This window comes from Sturnira hondurensis, unplaced genomic scaffold, assembly GCF_014824575.4.
Source record: "Sturnira hondurensis isolate 20B ecotype Veracruz unplaced genomic scaffold, ASM1482457v3 Scaffold0018728, whole genome shotgun sequence".
In the NCBI taxonomy this organism is placed as follows: domain Eukaryota; kingdom Metazoa; phylum Chordata; class Mammalia; order Chiroptera; family Phyllostomidae; genus Sturnira; species Sturnira hondurensis.
Genome location: NW_028091359.1, coordinates 8,371,262 through 8,390,429, shown reverse-complemented (window position 1 = coordinate 8,390,429; position 19,168 = coordinate 8,371,262). Strand labels below are relative to the sequence as shown.

Here is a 19,168-nt window from a genome sequence, read left to right as displayed (position 1 = left end):
GAAGTCCCTGAATGGGAAGACTCAATACTGCAAAGACATTTCCAGACCAGTTTAGAAATTCAATGCAATTGCAACCATGTGATCAATGAGATGTTTTTAAAAAATGGAAGCCGGCAAGATTATCCTAAGACTTCCATGAAAGTGCAAATGCTTAAGAGTAACTAAGACAAGTCTAAAACAAGATGGGGGGAGCCTGTCCCCTATAGATAGTACTTGCTGTGTGCTAGGACTCGCCTCCAGGTATTGACTTGTAATAACTGACTGTCCTCACAACGATTTTATGAGGTGGGTACTACTACTGACCCATTTTCAAGGTAGGGAAATGGAGGCAAAACGTAAAGTAACTTCCTCAAATCACCATAACAAGTAAGTGAAAGTGGCAGAACTGGGATTTGAACCCAGGCACTGTGGCTCCAGAGTTCATGCTGTTTTTTTAATAAAAATTTAATCTTTATTGTTTTTTTTTAACATGACCTTTCAGTCCCCTTATACCCCCTCCCCAGAGTTTATGCTCTTAAGCACCATAATATGTGACTCATTTTGGCACAGGAAATGGATGAATAGAAAAAAAACACAAAGCCCCAAATATATTCATGTATATATGGAAACTCTGACTATTGATAGAGATAGCATTTCAAATAAGTGGGGAAGAATATCTCAGTTAATAAACAGTTTCAGTACTTGGGCTACCTCTTTGGAAGTAGAACTGATAATGTAAGATCCTTGTTGTTAGTTTTCTGTTGCTGCTCTAACAAATTATCACAAATTTAACCACTTGAAACAACAAAAATTTATTATCCCATAGTTTTACAGGCCAGAAGTCTGAGAGAGCTTAGCCAGTTCCTCTGCTTTGGTAGCACAAGACCAAAATCCAGGTGTCGGCTGGCCTAGACTTACCTGGAGGCCCTGGGGGAGAATTTGCTTTTGAACTCATCGAAGTTGTGGGCAGAATTCAGTTCCTTGTGGCTGCAGGACTGATGTCCCCATTCCCTTGCGGGCTGTCAGCTGGGAGCCTCTCTCAGCCCTTGAAGGCCTCCTGCAGTCCTTCTCATATGGCGCCCCCAACTCTGAGTCAGCAGTGGTACCCTGGACCCTCCTCACACTTGGAATCTTTCTGATCTCCCCTTCTGCCATATCTATTGTCTCCAGCCAGAGAGAGTTCTCTGCCCTTAAGCAGTTCAGATGGGCCTCACTACTCCAATCATCTGAAATAAACTCCTATTTTCTGGTCAATGACACCTTTAATTACACCTGCAAAGTCTCTTTGTGCCATGTCACGTGCCTAGTCACAGATTCCAGGGATTAGAGAACGGACATCGCTGGGAGATATTCTGTCTTCCACACCCTTATCCTGCATAGTACACGACAGTCGGTCTGAGGTGGGTTAGAGAGTTAAACGGGTGGGACAAAACTCTTAAAAGCACTAGAAGAAAGTAAAAGAGAATATACTACATAATCTTTGGGTAGGGAGGACCTTCCTAAGCAATTTGAGAAGTCATAAAGAAAAAAAATGAACAATAATGCTCAAAAAGTACTGCATATAGAAGTTAAAGGATAAGCCACTGGGAGAAAGTATTTGCAACTTTTTAAACTAACCATTAATACACAGAATATAAAATAAAATAAATTTCTACAGATTAAATTAGAAAAAAAATAGCAGTTAAAGTGATCAAGCAATTCTCAGAAATGCAAACATTGAATTTCCACTTCTAGCAATAGGAGCTTAGATAATTCTCTCCCAACTCTGCTTCAAAGTATGAAACAAGGCAGGGAAGAATCATGGGGCTACGACGTTAGAAATGATAGACATCAAGACGGCGTGTAGGTCTGGCACTTGCAGACCTTTTTACCTAGTGGCTTTCACCAGTCCTGGAGTGGCTGGTGAGAGGCGGAGAAGCTGGGCAGATCTCTGAGCAGCCTCACCCACAAAGAGCTGTGGAGGCACAGACTGCAGTCCAGGCCTCACTGAAGGGGTGCTCCCAAAGGACTGCACCCTAGGAGTAGGAGTGAATGAGAAACAGGCCAGCCTTCTCCGGAACTAAAGTGTAGCTCAGTCCCTGAAAATGGATTCAGGTCATTCAAGATGGCAAGTGTCGCTACTACCTGCCTACCCAAAAGCAAATATAAATGCTCCCTGGAAAAAATTAGCGTTATCCTAGTCTTGAATTATTTCTATCAAGTTCCATATGAAATATCTGGCACTCAATCAAGAAGAGCCAGATTCACAAGAAAGCGAGACAACATGACCAAAAGCCAAGAGAAACAAAAGACAAGGAAATAAGATGCATGTGAACTCTAAATAATGATTATCAGACCCAGATTTTGAAAATACCAAGATAAGTACGTTCAACAAAATAAGAAAAATGTTGTGAACTTTGGCACACACTAGGAAACTAAGAAGAAGTTAAGCAGAAAATCCAGCTCTGGAAAATATAGTAACCAAAACTAAGAATGGGTTTAATAGTGGGTTAGACACAGCTAAGGAGAGAATAGTGAACTAGAAGCTGAATAAAAAATATATATGTATATATACACATGTGTATATATTATATGCACACAGTGCATGTATTATATACACACATGTGGACATAATACACACATATGTATATATTATATGCACAAATGCATGTATAATACACACATGTGTGTAATACACATATGTATATATTATATACACACGCACATTATATGTGTGTATACATACACTTATATCCAGAACAAATACAGAACATAGGGAGCAGTTAGAAGGTCTAATATACATATAATTATGCCTCCAAAAGAGAATCGAGAATTTGGCAGAAATTAAAATAGAAAATCTGAATACTATAACCACTAAAGAAAGCTTATTCTAATTAACTGAAATGCTTTCAACAAAGAAAACTGGCCCAAGTAGCTTCATCTACCAAACATTTTAAGGAGGAAATATCGTCAATATTACACAAACTATTCCAGAAAACAGATAAAGAGGGAACACCCCAGTTGATGAGTTCTGTAAACTTTGATAACCGAATTCAGTGAGAATATTAAAATAAAATCATAGGCCAATCTCAGTCCTAAAAACTGATGTAAAAATCCTATACAAAATATTAGCAAACTAAGATTCACAAAAGGTAAAAAGGGAGTAAGTCGCCATGATCACATGGTGCTTATTCCAGAAAGGCACGATGATTCAGTGCTACAAAATCAGTTAGTGAGGGTCACGGTGTTAGCAGAATAAATGACAGAGTCCTATAACTATCTCAAAAGATGGGGAAAAGGCATGTAATAAAATTGAACATCCATTTACAAATTTAAAAAGAAGAAAAGATTCTTGGTAAGAATAGAAAGAAACTTACTTAATGTGATAAAAGGACTCTGTACAAAAGTCAATTGTTTTTCTATATGTCAGAGACCAACTGAGAAAATGAAAATTTTAAAATAATGCCACAAAATAGAATCATAACATGTTAAATACACAGGAGTAAATGTAACATAAGATGTGACGATATCTTCACATAAAATGATAAAAATATAACAGAAGAATTTAAGAGCACTTTCAATAAAGTGGAAGGATGTACTATGTTCATGGACTGGAAGGCTTATTACAAACTGACAAGTCAGGTATAAAATTTATATAGAAATGCAAAAAGCTATGAAAACCTATCATTAAAACGTGACCTTTACAAGAATAAGACTTTTCTTGGTCTGTTCATCGACAGGTATCAGAGCCTGATAGAGAGCAGGCTCTCGTAAATATTTGGTGAATTGCAATGAAATGCTGGAAGCGTCAGGTTGGGAAAAAGAATTCACTCTGAGCTGTCATTTAGTTACCATGACACATTGGTTATCACCTTATTTATGTTCCTCTGTTTATTGGGTCAAGGAAAACCCTCCACATCTTCTGTGCTAAAATCAAGCACTTGGAATCACTGAGTCTAGTTTTCCAATTTTCCCCAGTTTTTTTCTGCCAGGGCATTCGTTCAAGTAAAATCGTAAAGCTGAAAGGCAGAAAAACGAGGTAAATCAGGGGGAGCCAGGCCTGAAGGGGCAAAACCCGTCAGACCACTGAGTCCTTCTTGCTGTTGCTGCTGTAAGACCCAGCGCACGCCCCTGGGGCAGAGAGGCCGGCCGAGCACCTTCCTGTCCAGATGCCTCACTACCTACTTGACCAGGAAACGGCCCCACTTAAGTTTGCTGAGATCAGCCCAACATGCTGCAAATTCTGCCCCCTTCTTGATAATCACAAACGAGAAAAATCTTCCGACCGAGTGGTCTTCTGCTTCTGCTCACACCTTTTGAATAAACCCAAGCATAAATCTCACATACAAAATCAAAAATGGATCTTTTAAAATGATCTGTTTTCCTGTATTATAATAACAGAAGCTCTTAGAGGAGAAGTTTCCCATGTCGTGTCTATACGCTGAAAGCTGGGTAGGTATTAGGTTGTCCGATTCAAGTAAGAGTTGTATTTCATAAAATCTTAATAATGCCAATAATGCTGTGTTCTTCCCTAGTTCTAATTTTCCCATGTGGTTCGTAAGTCATTCTTTGTACTTGAACATTTTACAATAATATTTTTTTCCAACTGGAACTATGCCTTCTAATTCTGTATAGAAATCCAAAAGGTTATCTCATGGAAAGTACATTCAAAAGGCCTTTTAAACTTCTGAATTTCCCTTTGTATTAAAAAGAAATCACTTGTCTTTCCTTTTTACTGGTTTAAACTGACACCCGTCTGGTGTCTCTAAAATACCTCTGCTCTGTCATCTGTTTGACAATAAACAATTTCAATGGCTTCTACCTTAAAATAGCCCTTTGTCACTAGGATGTGGACATCTTCTCTGGCTGGATCATAGTAGAAAAGGAATTGCAAGGAAGTGCGTCTTAGGATATGCGATACTCTCCTCTGAACGTGACAAGCACAGTGAACAGTCATCAAACACTTCTCCCTGCAACCCCGCTGACTCACCCCCCGCCCTCTTTTACCTTCTCTGTTTATCTCTTCCTTTGCTTCCTCTTTCCAGCTGCTCCCTCAATCCCTCGGATTCAGTGCTTAGTAGCTGCCGGAAAAGTGAGCCCTGATAGGACACCGCTCAGGGATATCGTCTGCTTTTTATCTTCCTGGGAGACTATATTCGGTTACCCAGGTTAGCGCTTGATAATTCTGTTTGTCCACCTACTGTAAAAGGTGGTAAGGAGCACAGCTTGGGTTTAAGCTTTTTTTCCCCTGCTTTTTAAGTGCCTCCATAACATACTGATTTAGAGTAAGTCATTTGTATGAAATCACTTTTGGATGACAAAAATAATTTTTAAAAAGACTAAAATTAAAGCCAAAACTATCCCCCCCCCCCCAATCAAACCAGAAGGAGTGAGACTGTCTTATCGCATTACTTCACTATAGGAGTGAAAGATGAGATCCAGCCCTAGGCGGGCACTGGCAGGCGGGGAACCCGGCAGCCGGCGCAGCGCTGTGGCCCCTGCCCCGTCTTCGCCGCCCCCAGTGCTCACTGCCTGGAGGAAGAGCCACTTCGACGATGTAGAAAATGCTTTATGGAAAAACAGCTGCAGTGACGCAGTGGGTGCTTTGCTGACACTTGGACTTGACATGTCAGCAAAGTGCAGGATTAAACACAGGCAGCGGCACTCCTGGGCCTGCCTCCCCTCTCCTCCCCCAAGCACCGAAAGCTCAGGGACGTTCAACACAAAGGGAATCTCAAGACAGCAATGAAGAAACTCACAGCACACTCCCCCCAGAAGATCTGCTTCCAGTTGTCCTTTAAAAATGGCCCGGTGATAATCCTGTACATTTTTAGCGGTGTTTGGGGTACAAATGTTTTGCTTGCTTTGCCACTAAACTCTCCTAGAATAACTGACTAATAAGGAACACTTCGATGAGATGTATACTTTAATGAAAATACTCATGTCCCTGACACTGGACTTCAAGTGTTTTTCAGAAAACAGGCCAGTGTTTCAGCTCTCATTGACAATAAACGTGGCCAAAGTGTGGTTGTATCCCTCATAACAACTCAGATTTTCAAATGATGCATCACACCAGCTGTCTGGGAACAAATGTATTTTGTTGGCATGGGAACAAAAGAATTAGCCTGCATTTTGTAAATAAACTGTGGTTATTAAAATTACTTTACACAAGCCAGAATAATAACCATTAAACATGAAAAGTCAATAAAAGTCTTTGAATTATATTTCTGTTGCAATTATTATTCCTGTTTTCATAATGTGCTCTGGGATAAAACACAGTTTTGAACTGTTAGTACATTTAAATAGATTTCTCTGCAGATGTGTTAGCCAACAGCAGCTAAGACTGTGAAGTTTTAAAATCCATTATGGAAAATGGAAATTAAAGGCTTGGAAATCTGCGAAAGACCATTCTTCCTTTCAACAATTGTCACGATTACTATCTAATTGATTTTCTGTCTACATAGCATCTTGGTTACTCTTGATGATGGCGGAGGCGGTTTAAAGGTGAGCAGTGCTGTTCAGGGAACGCTGTAAGTCCTGCTGGTGTTGGTTCTCCTGCAGTCCCTGCCGTGCCCCGATAGATCGCTGGGCATCGTGGGAGGCACAGCAAGTCTTTGGGAATACAAAGGATGGTAGTGCAGTATAACCGGTGGAAGGATCGAAGGCACTTCCGGAGAGATGTCTAACATGACCCGACAGCTACTGATACTAAAGGGACCTAGTTTCATTCTTAANCTTGCAGTCCCTGCCGTGCCCCGATAGATCGCTGGGCATCGTGGGAGGCACAGCAAGTCTTTGGGAATACAAAGGATGGTAGTGCAGTATAACCGGTGGAAGGATCGAAGGCACTTCCGGAGAGACGTCTAACATAACCCGACAGCTACTGATACTAAAGGGACCTAGTTTCATTCTTAAGCCCAGGAACCTGGAAAAGAAGCAGCAGGACGCTAAGTTTACCTGTTGAGAAAGTGAAGGACTTTGCTGGGGTCCTTCCTGCTTTGGCCTTCTGGGGGCACGCTGTGGAAGGGACTTAGAAGGAAAACCGGAGGTTTTAGAGCAGAAAGTCCATGAGGCATTTGCGACAACATGGACGAACCCAGAGGACATTAGGTGAAGAGGAATGAACCTGACAGAAAAAGAGAATCTCGCTCATCTGTGGAATTCACACACACACAAAAGTGGAGCCCCGGCTGGTGTGGCTCAGTGGATTGAGCACCAGCCTGTGAACCAAAGGGTTGCTGGTTTGATTCCTGGTCAGGGCACGTGCCTGGGTTGTGGGCCAGGTCCCCAGTAGGAAGTGTGTGAGGGGCAATCACACATTGATGTTTCTCTGCCTCTCTCTCCCCTTTCCTTCCCCTCTCTTTAAAAATAAATAAATAAATACATACATACATAACCTTTAAAGAAAACCGGAACTCGTAGAAACTGCCAGAGAGTATGGGTGGGGGAAAGGTGTGGGGAAATGTTAGTATAAGGGTACAGGCTTTCAGTTATAAAACAATTCTGGGATCTAATGGACACATGAGGACTATACTTAATAATGCCGTATTGTAAACTTGAAATTTGCTGAGAGTGGATTTTAAGTGTTCCCACCACATATGAAAAAGTAATTATGTGAGTCGATGTGTTAATTAACTTAATTGTGGCAATCACTTCACAATGTATTATCAACTCATCGTGTCGTCCATTTTAAATAATTATTATTTTATTTGTTAATTATACCTCAATAAAGCTGGAAAAAGTTACCAAAGAAAAAAAAGAGGAAAGGTGGGCTGGGAGGGTGGGGCTTGGGTGCCCCGGTTGGCGAACAGCCCCTTTGGTGCCGCGACATCTGGGGAACAGCTGAGGACCACAGATGAGCCACGGGAAGGCTCCAGCGTCCTCCCCACCCCCGATGAAAGTTGTAAAAGACAATTTACAGTTATTTATTTTAACAAAAGTCTGACCAAGAATATACTGGGAATAAGTCTATTTAGAATATATCTGGGAGGTATAATACAAAGGATCCGTAATCACCCAAGTTCAGTGGCCTTTGGAACTCCTCATCCTTAAACTCCGTGGAGCAGGTGATGTGGCCAGTCCTCCCCCTCCTCCTTTCTTCCTGCTGTGAATTCAGACCAGATGGGCCAGGCACCAGGCTAAATGCTGAGATCTAAGGATCAATATGACAGGCCAGCTCAGGAGCACACCTGCCAAGGGCATACATCTCTCCAGCACACATCTCCCCTGGGAGTCTGATGGGAAAACCTTCAGAGGTCACAGAAAGTGCTAGAAAAGCACAGATGAAAGGGGAACACGGCATGGGCAAGGTCATTTGAGGATGCGACTCAGGGCAGCAAAGGCTTCGCAGAGCAGTTTAGCTCAACGAGTGCTCACAGGTGCTGTGAAGATGACAGATAGGGCCTTACCCTCAGGAGCCTAAAGTCAAGTAGGAAACTAGTTCTTTGGTTTTCGTGACAGGCTGTCTGACTCTGCTGTCTCTCTGACCATTCACTCCTTTCAGGTTCTCTCTGTATCCTCCCCTACTTCCTCTGGCACCTTGAATGTGGTCCTGCCTCTGGTCTGCCCATGGCCCTCTTACCTCTACGCTGCTCTTCCTTGTCAATGTCACCCACACCTGTGGGCGTTTGCTGTGTCCCCTGCAAGATGATTCGGACATGTTCACATATCTAGGGCTCTTTCTTGAGTTCTAGAGTCAGATTTTCAACTACATGTCTCCAATGAATGTCCTGCTTGCTAGTATCTCAGATTCAACATCTAAAGGACAACACTGTCATTGTCCACTACACAACAACTAATCAACTTAAAATTTGTGTTATTTTTGATATATTCCTTTCATTTGTCCTCTAAATCTGTGTGAATTTTGAGTCTTCATATCCATTCCTTTCTTTCTACTCCCTTTGACAATAAAGGAATACTTTAGAGATATTTCAGGTTTGATTCCAGACCCTCGCAATAAAGCTAGTGTCACAATAAAGCAAACAGTAATCTTGCTGGTGGAGGGTCATGCCTTCAGTTGTAAAAAAAACCACATCTATGAAGTGCAATGCAACAAAGCAATCGAAGGAGGTCTACCTGTACTCAGTTCAAGCCTTCTTGATTTCTCTGTGACCAGTGATGTGACTTTCAGTGCCAAGACTCCTAAATTTGCTTCTCTTCCTTGCTTGTTCATCTTATCTTCTACGGCCATATTAATCTTTCTAGAATATAAATGCAATCAATCCCACTACCCAGTTAAAGAAAAAAAAAACCCTCAATGATGATAACTGCTTTCCGACCAATGACCTAATTCTGATTTCTGCTCTAATTTTTATTATTTATTTTTATTGATTATGCTATTGCAGTTGTCCCAATTTTCCTCCCTTTGCCCTCTCTGCTCAGCACCCCCATTCCCTCCAGCACCCCCCCACCCCTTAGTTCATGTCTATGGGTTGTGCATATAAGTTCTTTGCCTTTCCCATTTTCTACACATCCCCCTGTCTATCTGGAACCTTCCAATTTATGGCTCTTAGTCCCTGTAACTTTCCTCCTATTCTCCCCCTTCCCCCTCCCGGCTGGTAACCCTCCAAATGATCTCCATATTTGTAATTCTGTTCCTGTTCCGGCTGTTTGCTTAGTTTGTTTTTTTAGATTCAGTTGTTGATAGTTGTGAATTTGTTGCCACTTTCATGTTCATAGTTTTTATCTTCTTTTTTTTTAAGAATACCTATTACTACAACTCTTTTTTTTAAGATTTTATTTATTTATTTATCTTTAGAGGGGAAGGAGAGAGGGAGAGAAGCATCAATGTATGGTTGCCTTTTGTGCGTCCCCTGCTGGGAGTTGGCCTGCAGGGAACCGGCCTGCAACCCAGGCATGTGCCCTGACTGGGAATCGAACCGAGATCCTCTGGTTCACAGGCCCGCGCTCAATCCACTGAGCTACACCAGCCAGGGCGTTTTTATCTTCTTTTTCTTAAATAAGTCCCTTTAACATTCCATGTAATAATGGCTTGGTGATGATGAACTCCTTTAGCTTTAACTTGTTTGGGAAGCATTTTATTTATCTTTTCATCGTAAAGGATAATTTTGCTGAATAGGGTAATCTAAGTAGTAGGTCCTCGCTTTTCATGACTTTGAATACTTCTTCCCAGTCCCTTAATGACTGCAAAGTTTCTTTTTGAGAAGTCAGCTGACAGTCTTATGGGGACTCCTTTGTAGGTAACTCTGCTGTTCTCTTGCTGCTTTTAGGATTCTCTCTTGATCTTTAACCTTTGGCATTTTAATTATGATGTATCTTGGTGTGGTCCTCTTCATGTCCAACTTGTTTGGGACTCTCTGTGCTTCCTGTACTTGTGTGTCTATTTTCCTTCAGCAAATTAGGGAAGTTTTCTTTCATTATTTATTCAAATAAGTTTTCAATTTCTTGCTCTTCCTCTTCTCCTTCTGCCATCCCCATGACTCGGATGCTGTACATTTGGAGATGTCCCAGCGGTTTAGTCTATCCTTACATTTAAAATTCTTTTTTCTTCTTGCTATTCTGTTTGAATGCTCTTTTCTTCCTTATGTTCCAAATCGTCGATTTGATTCTTGGCTTCATCCTCGCCACTGTTGGTTCCCTGTAGGTTTTTCTTATTCCACTTAATGCAAACTTTATTTCTGCCCGCGTCTTTTTTATGCTGCTGCCATACTCACTGAGTTCTCTGAGCATCCCGATAACCAGTGTTTTGAACTCTGCATCTGACAGATTGCTTATTTCAGTTTTGTTTAATTCTTTTTCTGGAGTTTTGTTCTGTTCTTTCATTTGGGCCATGTTTCTTTGCCTCCTCAATTTGGCAGCCTCCCAGTGTTTGTTTCTGTGTATTGGGTAGAGCTGCTTTTACTCCCTGTCTTAGTAGAATGGCCTCTTGTAGCAGAACAGACCTGTAACTTGTGTGGGGTGGAGGCTTAGGTAGTCATGAGGGCGGGGCAACCCACTTTACACTTTGTGGCTCTGCGTCAGGGGAGGGCTCAGAGAGGGGGAAATGCTGCTGCTCACCTGCTAGAGGTTTGCCTGGGGGAAGCTGTGTCATGGCACTCACCCTTTCTCTAGTCATTTCAATTCTACCTTTATGCCACTTGTGCCTTTCCAGTTGTTGCCCTGGTGCTGAATATCGAGGGGGTGGGTCTGTGTAAGTCCTAAATCCACATAGGCCCTTTAAGAGGAGTCTCCTGTGGATCTTGCAATTTCTTCCACTGTCCTAACCTCCAATGGATTTTACAGCCGGAAGTTATGGGGGTTTATCTTCCTGGCTCTAGAAGCCTGGGCTGCTGGGTGGTCTGGTTTGAGGCTGGGATCACTCTCTCCTGAAGTATCCCTTCTGATTTTTATCTACCATACGTAGTGAATGTGGGACCGCCCAGATTCTGAGCCTCTAAGCCATTTAGAAGATCCAGAACCTCTCTCAAATTCTGTGCGTGGAGTCTACACTTTATACATGTCTCCTCTGCTCTAGTTGACTATAAACTCCTCTCCAACCTACGCATCCTTGTTTCTTCCCAGCACCTACCATTGTCTAGCACAACATGCCTGTCAAAAGTCAAGTGAACAGTACGATTCTGCTGAGAAACGCACAGCATCATATTTTACTTGTCAGGAAATCTATGACTTATTGTTTTTTCTAACTTATTTAAAATAATCAGGAAAACCTTAATATTCTCAAAATGTAAGATACCTAGTTCTAACCAGGGCTCCTGTTACATGCATACCATTATATATATTATATTAGGTTAAAATCTGACATTGTTTAGTGCCTTTGTGAGAAATGTATACTTTGCACAATGGTAAGAATACCAAGTAAATTTTTAGACTATTTCTTTTCCTCTCTGTCTTTTCTATAACTTAGCAGACCAAATTATCTTGGCTGGGGTTAGCAAATCACTTAGTCTCATTGTGAATAATGAAACATTGTTTGCTCCGGAAAACGAGATTTAGTTTTACACATCCTTTGAAACTGAACGATACACAATATATATCCATTTTACATAGTGTTCACTATCATGGAAAATACAATATCCTGGGAGCTAGCAGCCCACAGACCATGTAGGTAGGAGCGGTCCTGCCCTGGATGTGTTCCTGCTGGGCTGGGAAAGCCACGTCCTTTCCTGATGACTCAGTTTCCTTACACAATGAGGAAGCTGGGCCGGAGCTCGGGTCCCCTCTTGTTCGCCGCAATTACGGGATTCCTGCTCAGATCTTATCTGGAAGTAGATATTATTAACTCCTGTTATGGATAAAATTAACGATGATTTTTAATTACTCTACTACAGGAAAGATCATGTTTCCATAAGGCTGACTTAGATAGAAAATTAGAGTCTTCTAATTTTATTTGGGTTATCTCGAACCTGCAGGAGAAGCATATTAACCCTTCGTAACTACGATGAGCAATCCTCCTCTGGGTGCGGTGCCCACGGACCTGCCAAGGGCGAGGAGGGCGGAGAGATGACGGCGGCGAGACAAGGGGTGGGCAGCGAGGATACCACCCATCAAGACCTGATGAGAAGCAGCTTTTTGGTTTTAATTAAAAACACAACTTTTAAAATGCCTCATTCATTTTTTGTTTTTATAGAATCAAAACATAGGAATTTTTCTTAAATGAAAAACAGAAACAGTTTAAGCTTTTTTTTAAAGCAAGTTAAAAAAGGAAGCCCAGGAAATTGTTCTTTGTAATTCTGCCAGTTTCAATTTTGACTCTTTGTGCAACAAGTATCAGGATAATAATACTTGCTTGGAAAGAAGAGAGGAGAGTTTCGGGAAGCGGACCTGCACGCATTTCGGTGGCTTGACGGGCTGATGTCAGTCAGTGACTGCTACTGCAGTCGCTTTGACAGATGCAAAAAGGAAACTCAGACACAACACTTTCAAGATTTTAAATACCCTAAGTAAGCTCGTATGTCAGCCGGCTCCCCAAAATGCACGGGACACTACTTCTAATTATTTTTGACTGCTTCTACTAGTGCTACACATTGAAAGGGGGGCACAGGTCAAACTTAGGTTAAAAATAAAAGTGTCATTGACTATAGATGAGTAGTATTTATCAAATGCCTGTTATAAGCTCTTTAGTTTCGTTGAAACAGTGGCGTTTTTTCCCCTAACTACACTCAAGGATCTTGTGGAAAGAGCCCAACACTTCATAGTTGCAAAGATTATGAAATATTCAGCTTTACTCATGGGTATTTCCTGACATTTCTTTGGTAAACTTGTAGCCTAATAGGAGATATCAGGAATTAGTGTAAGAAATAGTCTAAAAAGCTATTGTCACCACAAAGATGAAAGCAACTTTGATGATCAAAAAGAAGTCAATAAAAAAAGACGGAAGTGACTCTTGAATCCTTCCCCATTGTTTATTTGGGATTTTTTAATTTCCCTACTCTCAACATATCATGGAATTTTCTGTGTGAAGTTTTGCCATGAATTAGAGTGATGTCAACAAAGTTTTACCTTAAGTCATATTTTATCACACACTGGAGAAGCCCAGTCCTCTGGGGAGCACCGTTTCCTGCCTTTAAGAAGCTTGTCTTCTTTAGTCACAAGTGTCCAGGACAGACGGTGGAGCCTGGCTGACCTCCAGTGACAGTGAAACCCGCGCCCCGCACTCAACAGCATACTGCCATCTAAGACGGTGTTTGTATCTGTGGCCGCATCTGCTCTGCTGGTATTTCCTTCGCTCCTTGCCATTCTCTGCCCTGGAGGGTCAGTGCTGCTGTAGCAGGTGTCTGGGACGGTCCCTAATAAACGTGCTTCCCTGGCACTGCTAGGCAGCTTTTTTATGTACTAGGAATGTAATTTAAAAAGTGTCATAAAAGGAGCGGAGGTCTGGACTTCAGATAAACTTGGGTGTGCCCCCACCTGTACTATTTACTAGTTCTGTGACCTGGATGAGCTACTCAGCCTCTTGGTGGCACGGGGACAGTAATGCTGGTCTCACGTGGTTGTTAACTGAATAAATGAACTAGTGCGTGTAATGGTTCTTGTATAGTATCTGTTATGTTGTAGGCCTTTGATAAGGTGTAGTTAGCATTTTTTCATTCTAGTATTATCATATTTTGTGACTCTATTATTGCCTGTATGACAAAGGCCCCATATAGTACATGTAAATGCATAGTCATCCATACCCTACATACATGATATATTCATGACACATATGATCATGCTAGGTACATATCAATGAGTAGGAAGAAATTATAAGAGTTCATCAATTCCGTAAGTATCGATACTCAGCATCTCTTAGGGGCTTACGTCCACCCTTTTGTGCAATCCCCCACCACGGGATCCTGTTTGTAAACATCCCCAGAGATGGCAGGTTCCCCTAGTGGCCTTACTTCCACGCTGACTCTTCCTCCCACAAGGTCAAAGTGACCTCACCTAATGTCCGGTTCTGACTTTATTAGGCGACGATGTGAAGACGTTTCTCAGAACCTGTGGCAGCTTCCGCGCACAAGCAGCGGTGGCATTTAGAAGAGTGTTCAGTAGCTACGCAACTGGGGACAACACATTTATCAAAGGCTTCACTGAGACTTGTGATCTTTATCGAAACGATGTTGACTTTGGTTTAAATTATCAAAATTACCACAAAGAACAATTCACTACAACCAGAAGAATTAAGTAAAAATAAGCCTGCCACTTGAAAATGAAATAGTTCATGAGCCATTGTCATAGCCAGATTATTCTCATTATATTAAAGTTATTTTACTAACATAATGGAGAAAAGGAAAAGAAAATTAGAATTCACAAGAATATGGTTTCTGTCTCTAAGTACGGTGATGTCCATCTACCGTAACACAATGACGTGACAGGCACTGTGGGCTGCACACCCAACCTCCATTTCCCCTCGACCTTGTCCAGGTTACCCTTCCTCTCCCACTTCCACTACCAGCAGGTGGACCTGATTGGTCTGTGCTGGGTTTCGTTCCGTACCCTCAGTCCTCTTGCCAGGAATCAGACATGCCAGGCTGAGCATGTGACCTGTTCTGGCCAATGAGATGTGAAGAGAGTGGGGTGTGTGTGTATGTATGTTGTGTGTGTGTGTTATGTGGGGGTTTCTGGGAAAAGGTCTCCTTACTCTTCAGAAGGGGTGCCTAGAAGCAGACAGTCCCTTTCTGCCTCTGGATATTGTTAGATCTGCATGAGATGCCTTGGAATTGCTTCTAGGATGAAGCTGACACAGGGAAGAGCCACAAAAATGTCCTAGAAGCCAACCAGGGCCTCAAGGCTTTCTATGCAGAGCCTGCCCTACCTACAGACTTCAGGTTTTGTGAGGAAATACATCTCTTTGTTGTTTGTGCCAACCAGGGGTGGAGCATTATGTCACTCGCAGCCAAAGCATCCTGGTGCAAACAGGAAACACACAAGCCCCTGGCAGGGAGGAAGGACACAAAGCAGCCAGCCAAGCTGGACAGGGCACGGTACCTGTTCCTGTGCCTCCAGTTCCTTGTGCTGTAGTTTTTTCTCTGCACATCGCACTTGGTTAGAGCGGTTTTCGAGTTCATCTTGCAGAGCCTGAAATAGTGTATGATAGACACATCGACATTAAAAATTAGCATCCTTGAAAAAAAGTTTTATCACCTGAACTGGCATTAAAAAGGCCTCAGATCTCTAGCTTATTACTGTTGTTCCAAAGAGATCAGGCAAACAAAACCGGATTTTAAGTCAGGCCCAGACGTTTTCTACTTTAGGAATAACTAGTACAAATAATTCCAAACTTATAAAACAGACGCATTAGCAACAGTTATCAACTTATTTTATAAAAACACCTCTTACATTCCTGGCATAGAACCACAAGCATGCCATAAAGCCTAAAGCCGTTGCTAATTAAAACAGCTCTATTAGTTTACCTGCAAGGCACACTTACCCCCCCAAAATGTGACAGCTGGGAATTGTAACATTGGACCATTGTGACATTTTTCAAAATTATTAATTTGAGTAACTTATAGTAACTTTAAAGGAATTTCTCTACTAAGTCATTGAGAGTGGTGTAGAATCTGAGGAACCTCTAAGAAGTGGGCAGAGATGAACTCTTTCAGCTGCCAAGTAGCTGTGGGAAATAGAATTCAGGTTAATATGGGCAAGTTACAAACCACAAGGATTAATAATTATCATTGCACCGGTTACTATTTAAGTAAAGAGGTGAACCAGAAAAGAAACAGGATCCATGCAAACAACCTGCTATAACTGTACAATAGATATAATATACATAGAAGTTCACGGTGAGCAGAACACATGGGATGGCAGCTACAAAGATGCCAAACTCTCAAAATAAAGTTCATTCAATCAAGACTACTGAGTTTCTGCTACACATCAAGAACCTATTACGGTTAGAAAGAGCAGTGAAAGAAAACAGACAGAAAAATTCCCTGCTCTCATGAAGCTGATACTATATTAGGGGACAGACAATAAGCAAACAGTTTTAAAAAGCCAGAAAGGAGGATATTCTGGAGTGAGATGGGGGAGGGACACCACAATGTTAAATGTAAGGCCCGAGAAGGCCTCACTGAGTAAAGACCTGAGGAAGGAGAGGGCAAGTCACACAGACGTCTGCAGGAAGAACCTTCCACGCAGGGACACTGTGTGTGCAAAGACCTGTGGCAGTGCGTGGGATGAAACTGCAAGGCCAGTGTGGAGGATGGGCACAGGGGAGCAACAATGTCAGGGATGTAACAAGGGTCACATCAGGTCACATGAAGCTTCAGGGTGCAGATAAGAACTTTTGATTTTAGTTAGCAGTAGGTGGGAAGCTGGTGGAGGGTGGGGGAAGATGCTGCTTTGGTTGCTGTGGAGAACATACTGAAGAGGGATAAGGGTGGAAGCAGGAAGGCAGGGGAAAGGTATGGATGCAGAGCATGAAAACAAAAGACCACAATGACTTTGGCTTCAGCAGGGAGGAGCATGCAGGTGGGAAGGGTCAAGGGAGAGGCAGCTTGGGGTGAAGCGAGGGGGGAGGGGCAGAGGGAAGATGTGGAGCTCAGCCTGGGCCACTTAGGTTTGGAATGCCTGTGGCACCTCCATGCAGATGCTGGGCACCAAAGTGTAAGAGTGTGGGGCTCAGACAAAATGTCTGAGTCAGTGCCCTTTAAAAACTCTTTGGATGCAATGACAGTCTTTTCTACATGTAGACATAGACATCAGTTCTTAACATTTTCTGGGGTTCTAGGTCCATTTGAGCATCTGGGATCTCTAAGAGGACAGAGATGCAGATGGGGACACTTCCTCAGGGAAGGAAGTAACAAGAGAAGAGGTTCTAACACCTGCCCCTTGGGCGATACCCACACTTAAAAGCAGGCAGGGAGAAGCAGCCAAGGGGACTGGTGAGAACTCAGAGGGGCAGGAAGTGGCCAGGGGGAAGCTAGAGTCACAGGACTCTAGCTAACAGAGTTCCCAAGAGGACAGGCAACAGAATTAGAGCTTATCCGTTCTCTGCACTATTAAATCTACCATGTTTTTTTTTTTAATCAACATTATCAAAATAGAAGTGAAATTACATTTACTTTTTAAAAAGGTACCACTTTTCAAATTTGCTCAGTTTAAAGATGTAAAATGTGATCTTTCTAAGGTTAATCAGAAAAAGCAGGATGTCTAGAAATTACTTTTATTATCTATTTAAAAATCTGTTTTAAAAAATTGAAGAGAAACCAAATAATATTCTACTTCTTAAAAAGTTAAAATGTACTAAATAGAAAGGAAATGACAGTTTATACAGGCAGCTGTTCCTGGTCTCATATTCTAAAAAATTATTAGGCCATTCAAGCTCCAACCTTGGAATTCCACGGAAGGACAATGTGAAAATGACCCCAATTACTCAATAAGTATAAGCAGAAACTTCCTATCAAGTTGTGGCTTCTTCATTCAATAACCTTCAAATCTGACACACCAAAAAATCACAACTTTTAGTTTGTTTCTGAGAAAAACCCCAACATAATTAAAGAACAGAATGTCTAACATTGGGGGGGAAAAACCTGAAACAGTTAAACCGTTTATTCTGCAAAATTATACTATTCCTCGTCTCTGCGTTCTGCTGTGTTGGCTTGCATCACTACTGAAGAGGCAGCTCTTTCTCCCAATTAACCCTCCCTTGCAGGGTGACGGAAGTCAGCGGGCTGTACGGAGCTGCGCTGTGCCCCGCGCTCCACACAGGGGCAAAGAGGGACACTTTCCAGAAGAAAAATGTAAGTGGCCTAATAAGCTTTGTGAGAACAGTGAGGGTGTGTCACGCTCTTGAAAAGGGATAAGGACAATTTGATTTGTTTGTGCAGAATATGAAAATACTTAGAGAAATTAAAGTGTGGAGAAGGCCTTGGACCCACGAATGGCACCCATGATGGACTAGAGCTTCTCTGTTGATCCGGGGAAAATATGTGTATTGTAGTCAACGCTATTCCTAGCGAATGTACAAACATGATTCAAACGAGCCACTCAACCCAAAAAACCACGCGCTAGGCAATTATGTGTAGTCTTATTAAAAACTGGTCTCCTTCCTAGCTCTTACTCCATTAAACAAACAGGAAGTGAGGCATTCATACATGCCTTTGAATAAAGACTAAATGAAAAAAAGGTTTGTTTGAATTATAAAGTGGCTAAAAAGTTATTTAATAAAGGGAAACACCATTGGAAGGGGGAAATATGTGTGTCATATGATAAAAAAGATGTAATCAAAATGTTCCCAGTTCTGAGCATATGACGGAGGCTTTTGAACTTGGCTTTTTAGTACGGACAGGGGCGTTCCGACCTTGCTTTAGGCCAAGCTCTCGACCAGTGTCGCAGATGGGGATGGAGGCGTGGAGAGTGGGCGTCCATTCTGGCAGTGACCTCACTGCCCTTTCCCATGGGCTGTCTGAGCACACGAATTTGATTTCAGCCCACAGCCCAGAATATCTATACTATAGCTTCTTACCCGGGATAGATTTTTAAACTCTAAACTTTCCGTTTTCATAAAAACCTCGGCTGTGAGAAAGTTGGAAAAATCCACTCGCAGATCAGCACAGAATCAAGAGTGTGCAAGTCCCCTGTCTCCTGAATCACTTGCTCCCCAACGTCAGCAGAGTGAACTTCAGGGTAGCGCTGGCTTCCACACTTCCACTGACGGGACTGTAGAATCACACCGCACAGGAGGGTTCCGACTAGTTCTCCCTGATGTGAAACTTAATCTTTTACACTTACGTTCTGCCTCATTTTGAGATGCCAAAGTCTTGGTCAATGC

General features: G+C 42.1%; 1 protein-coding gene across 2 annotated transcripts in view; it reads right to left on the bottom strand.

Annotated features, from left to right (window-relative positions):
• Positions 1–19,168, bottom strand: part of CEP112 (centrosomal protein 112) — a 340,946-nt gene that overhangs the window by 26,922 nt on the left and 294,856 nt on the right. For both annotated transcript variants that reach the window (XM_037070013.1, XM_037070012.1), the window contains exon 24: positions 15,385–15,474. In XM_037070013.1, the coding sequence (XP_036925908.1) occupies positions 15,385–15,474 (90 nt within the window). The remainder of the gene's footprint in view (positions 1–15,384; positions 15,475–19,168) is intronic.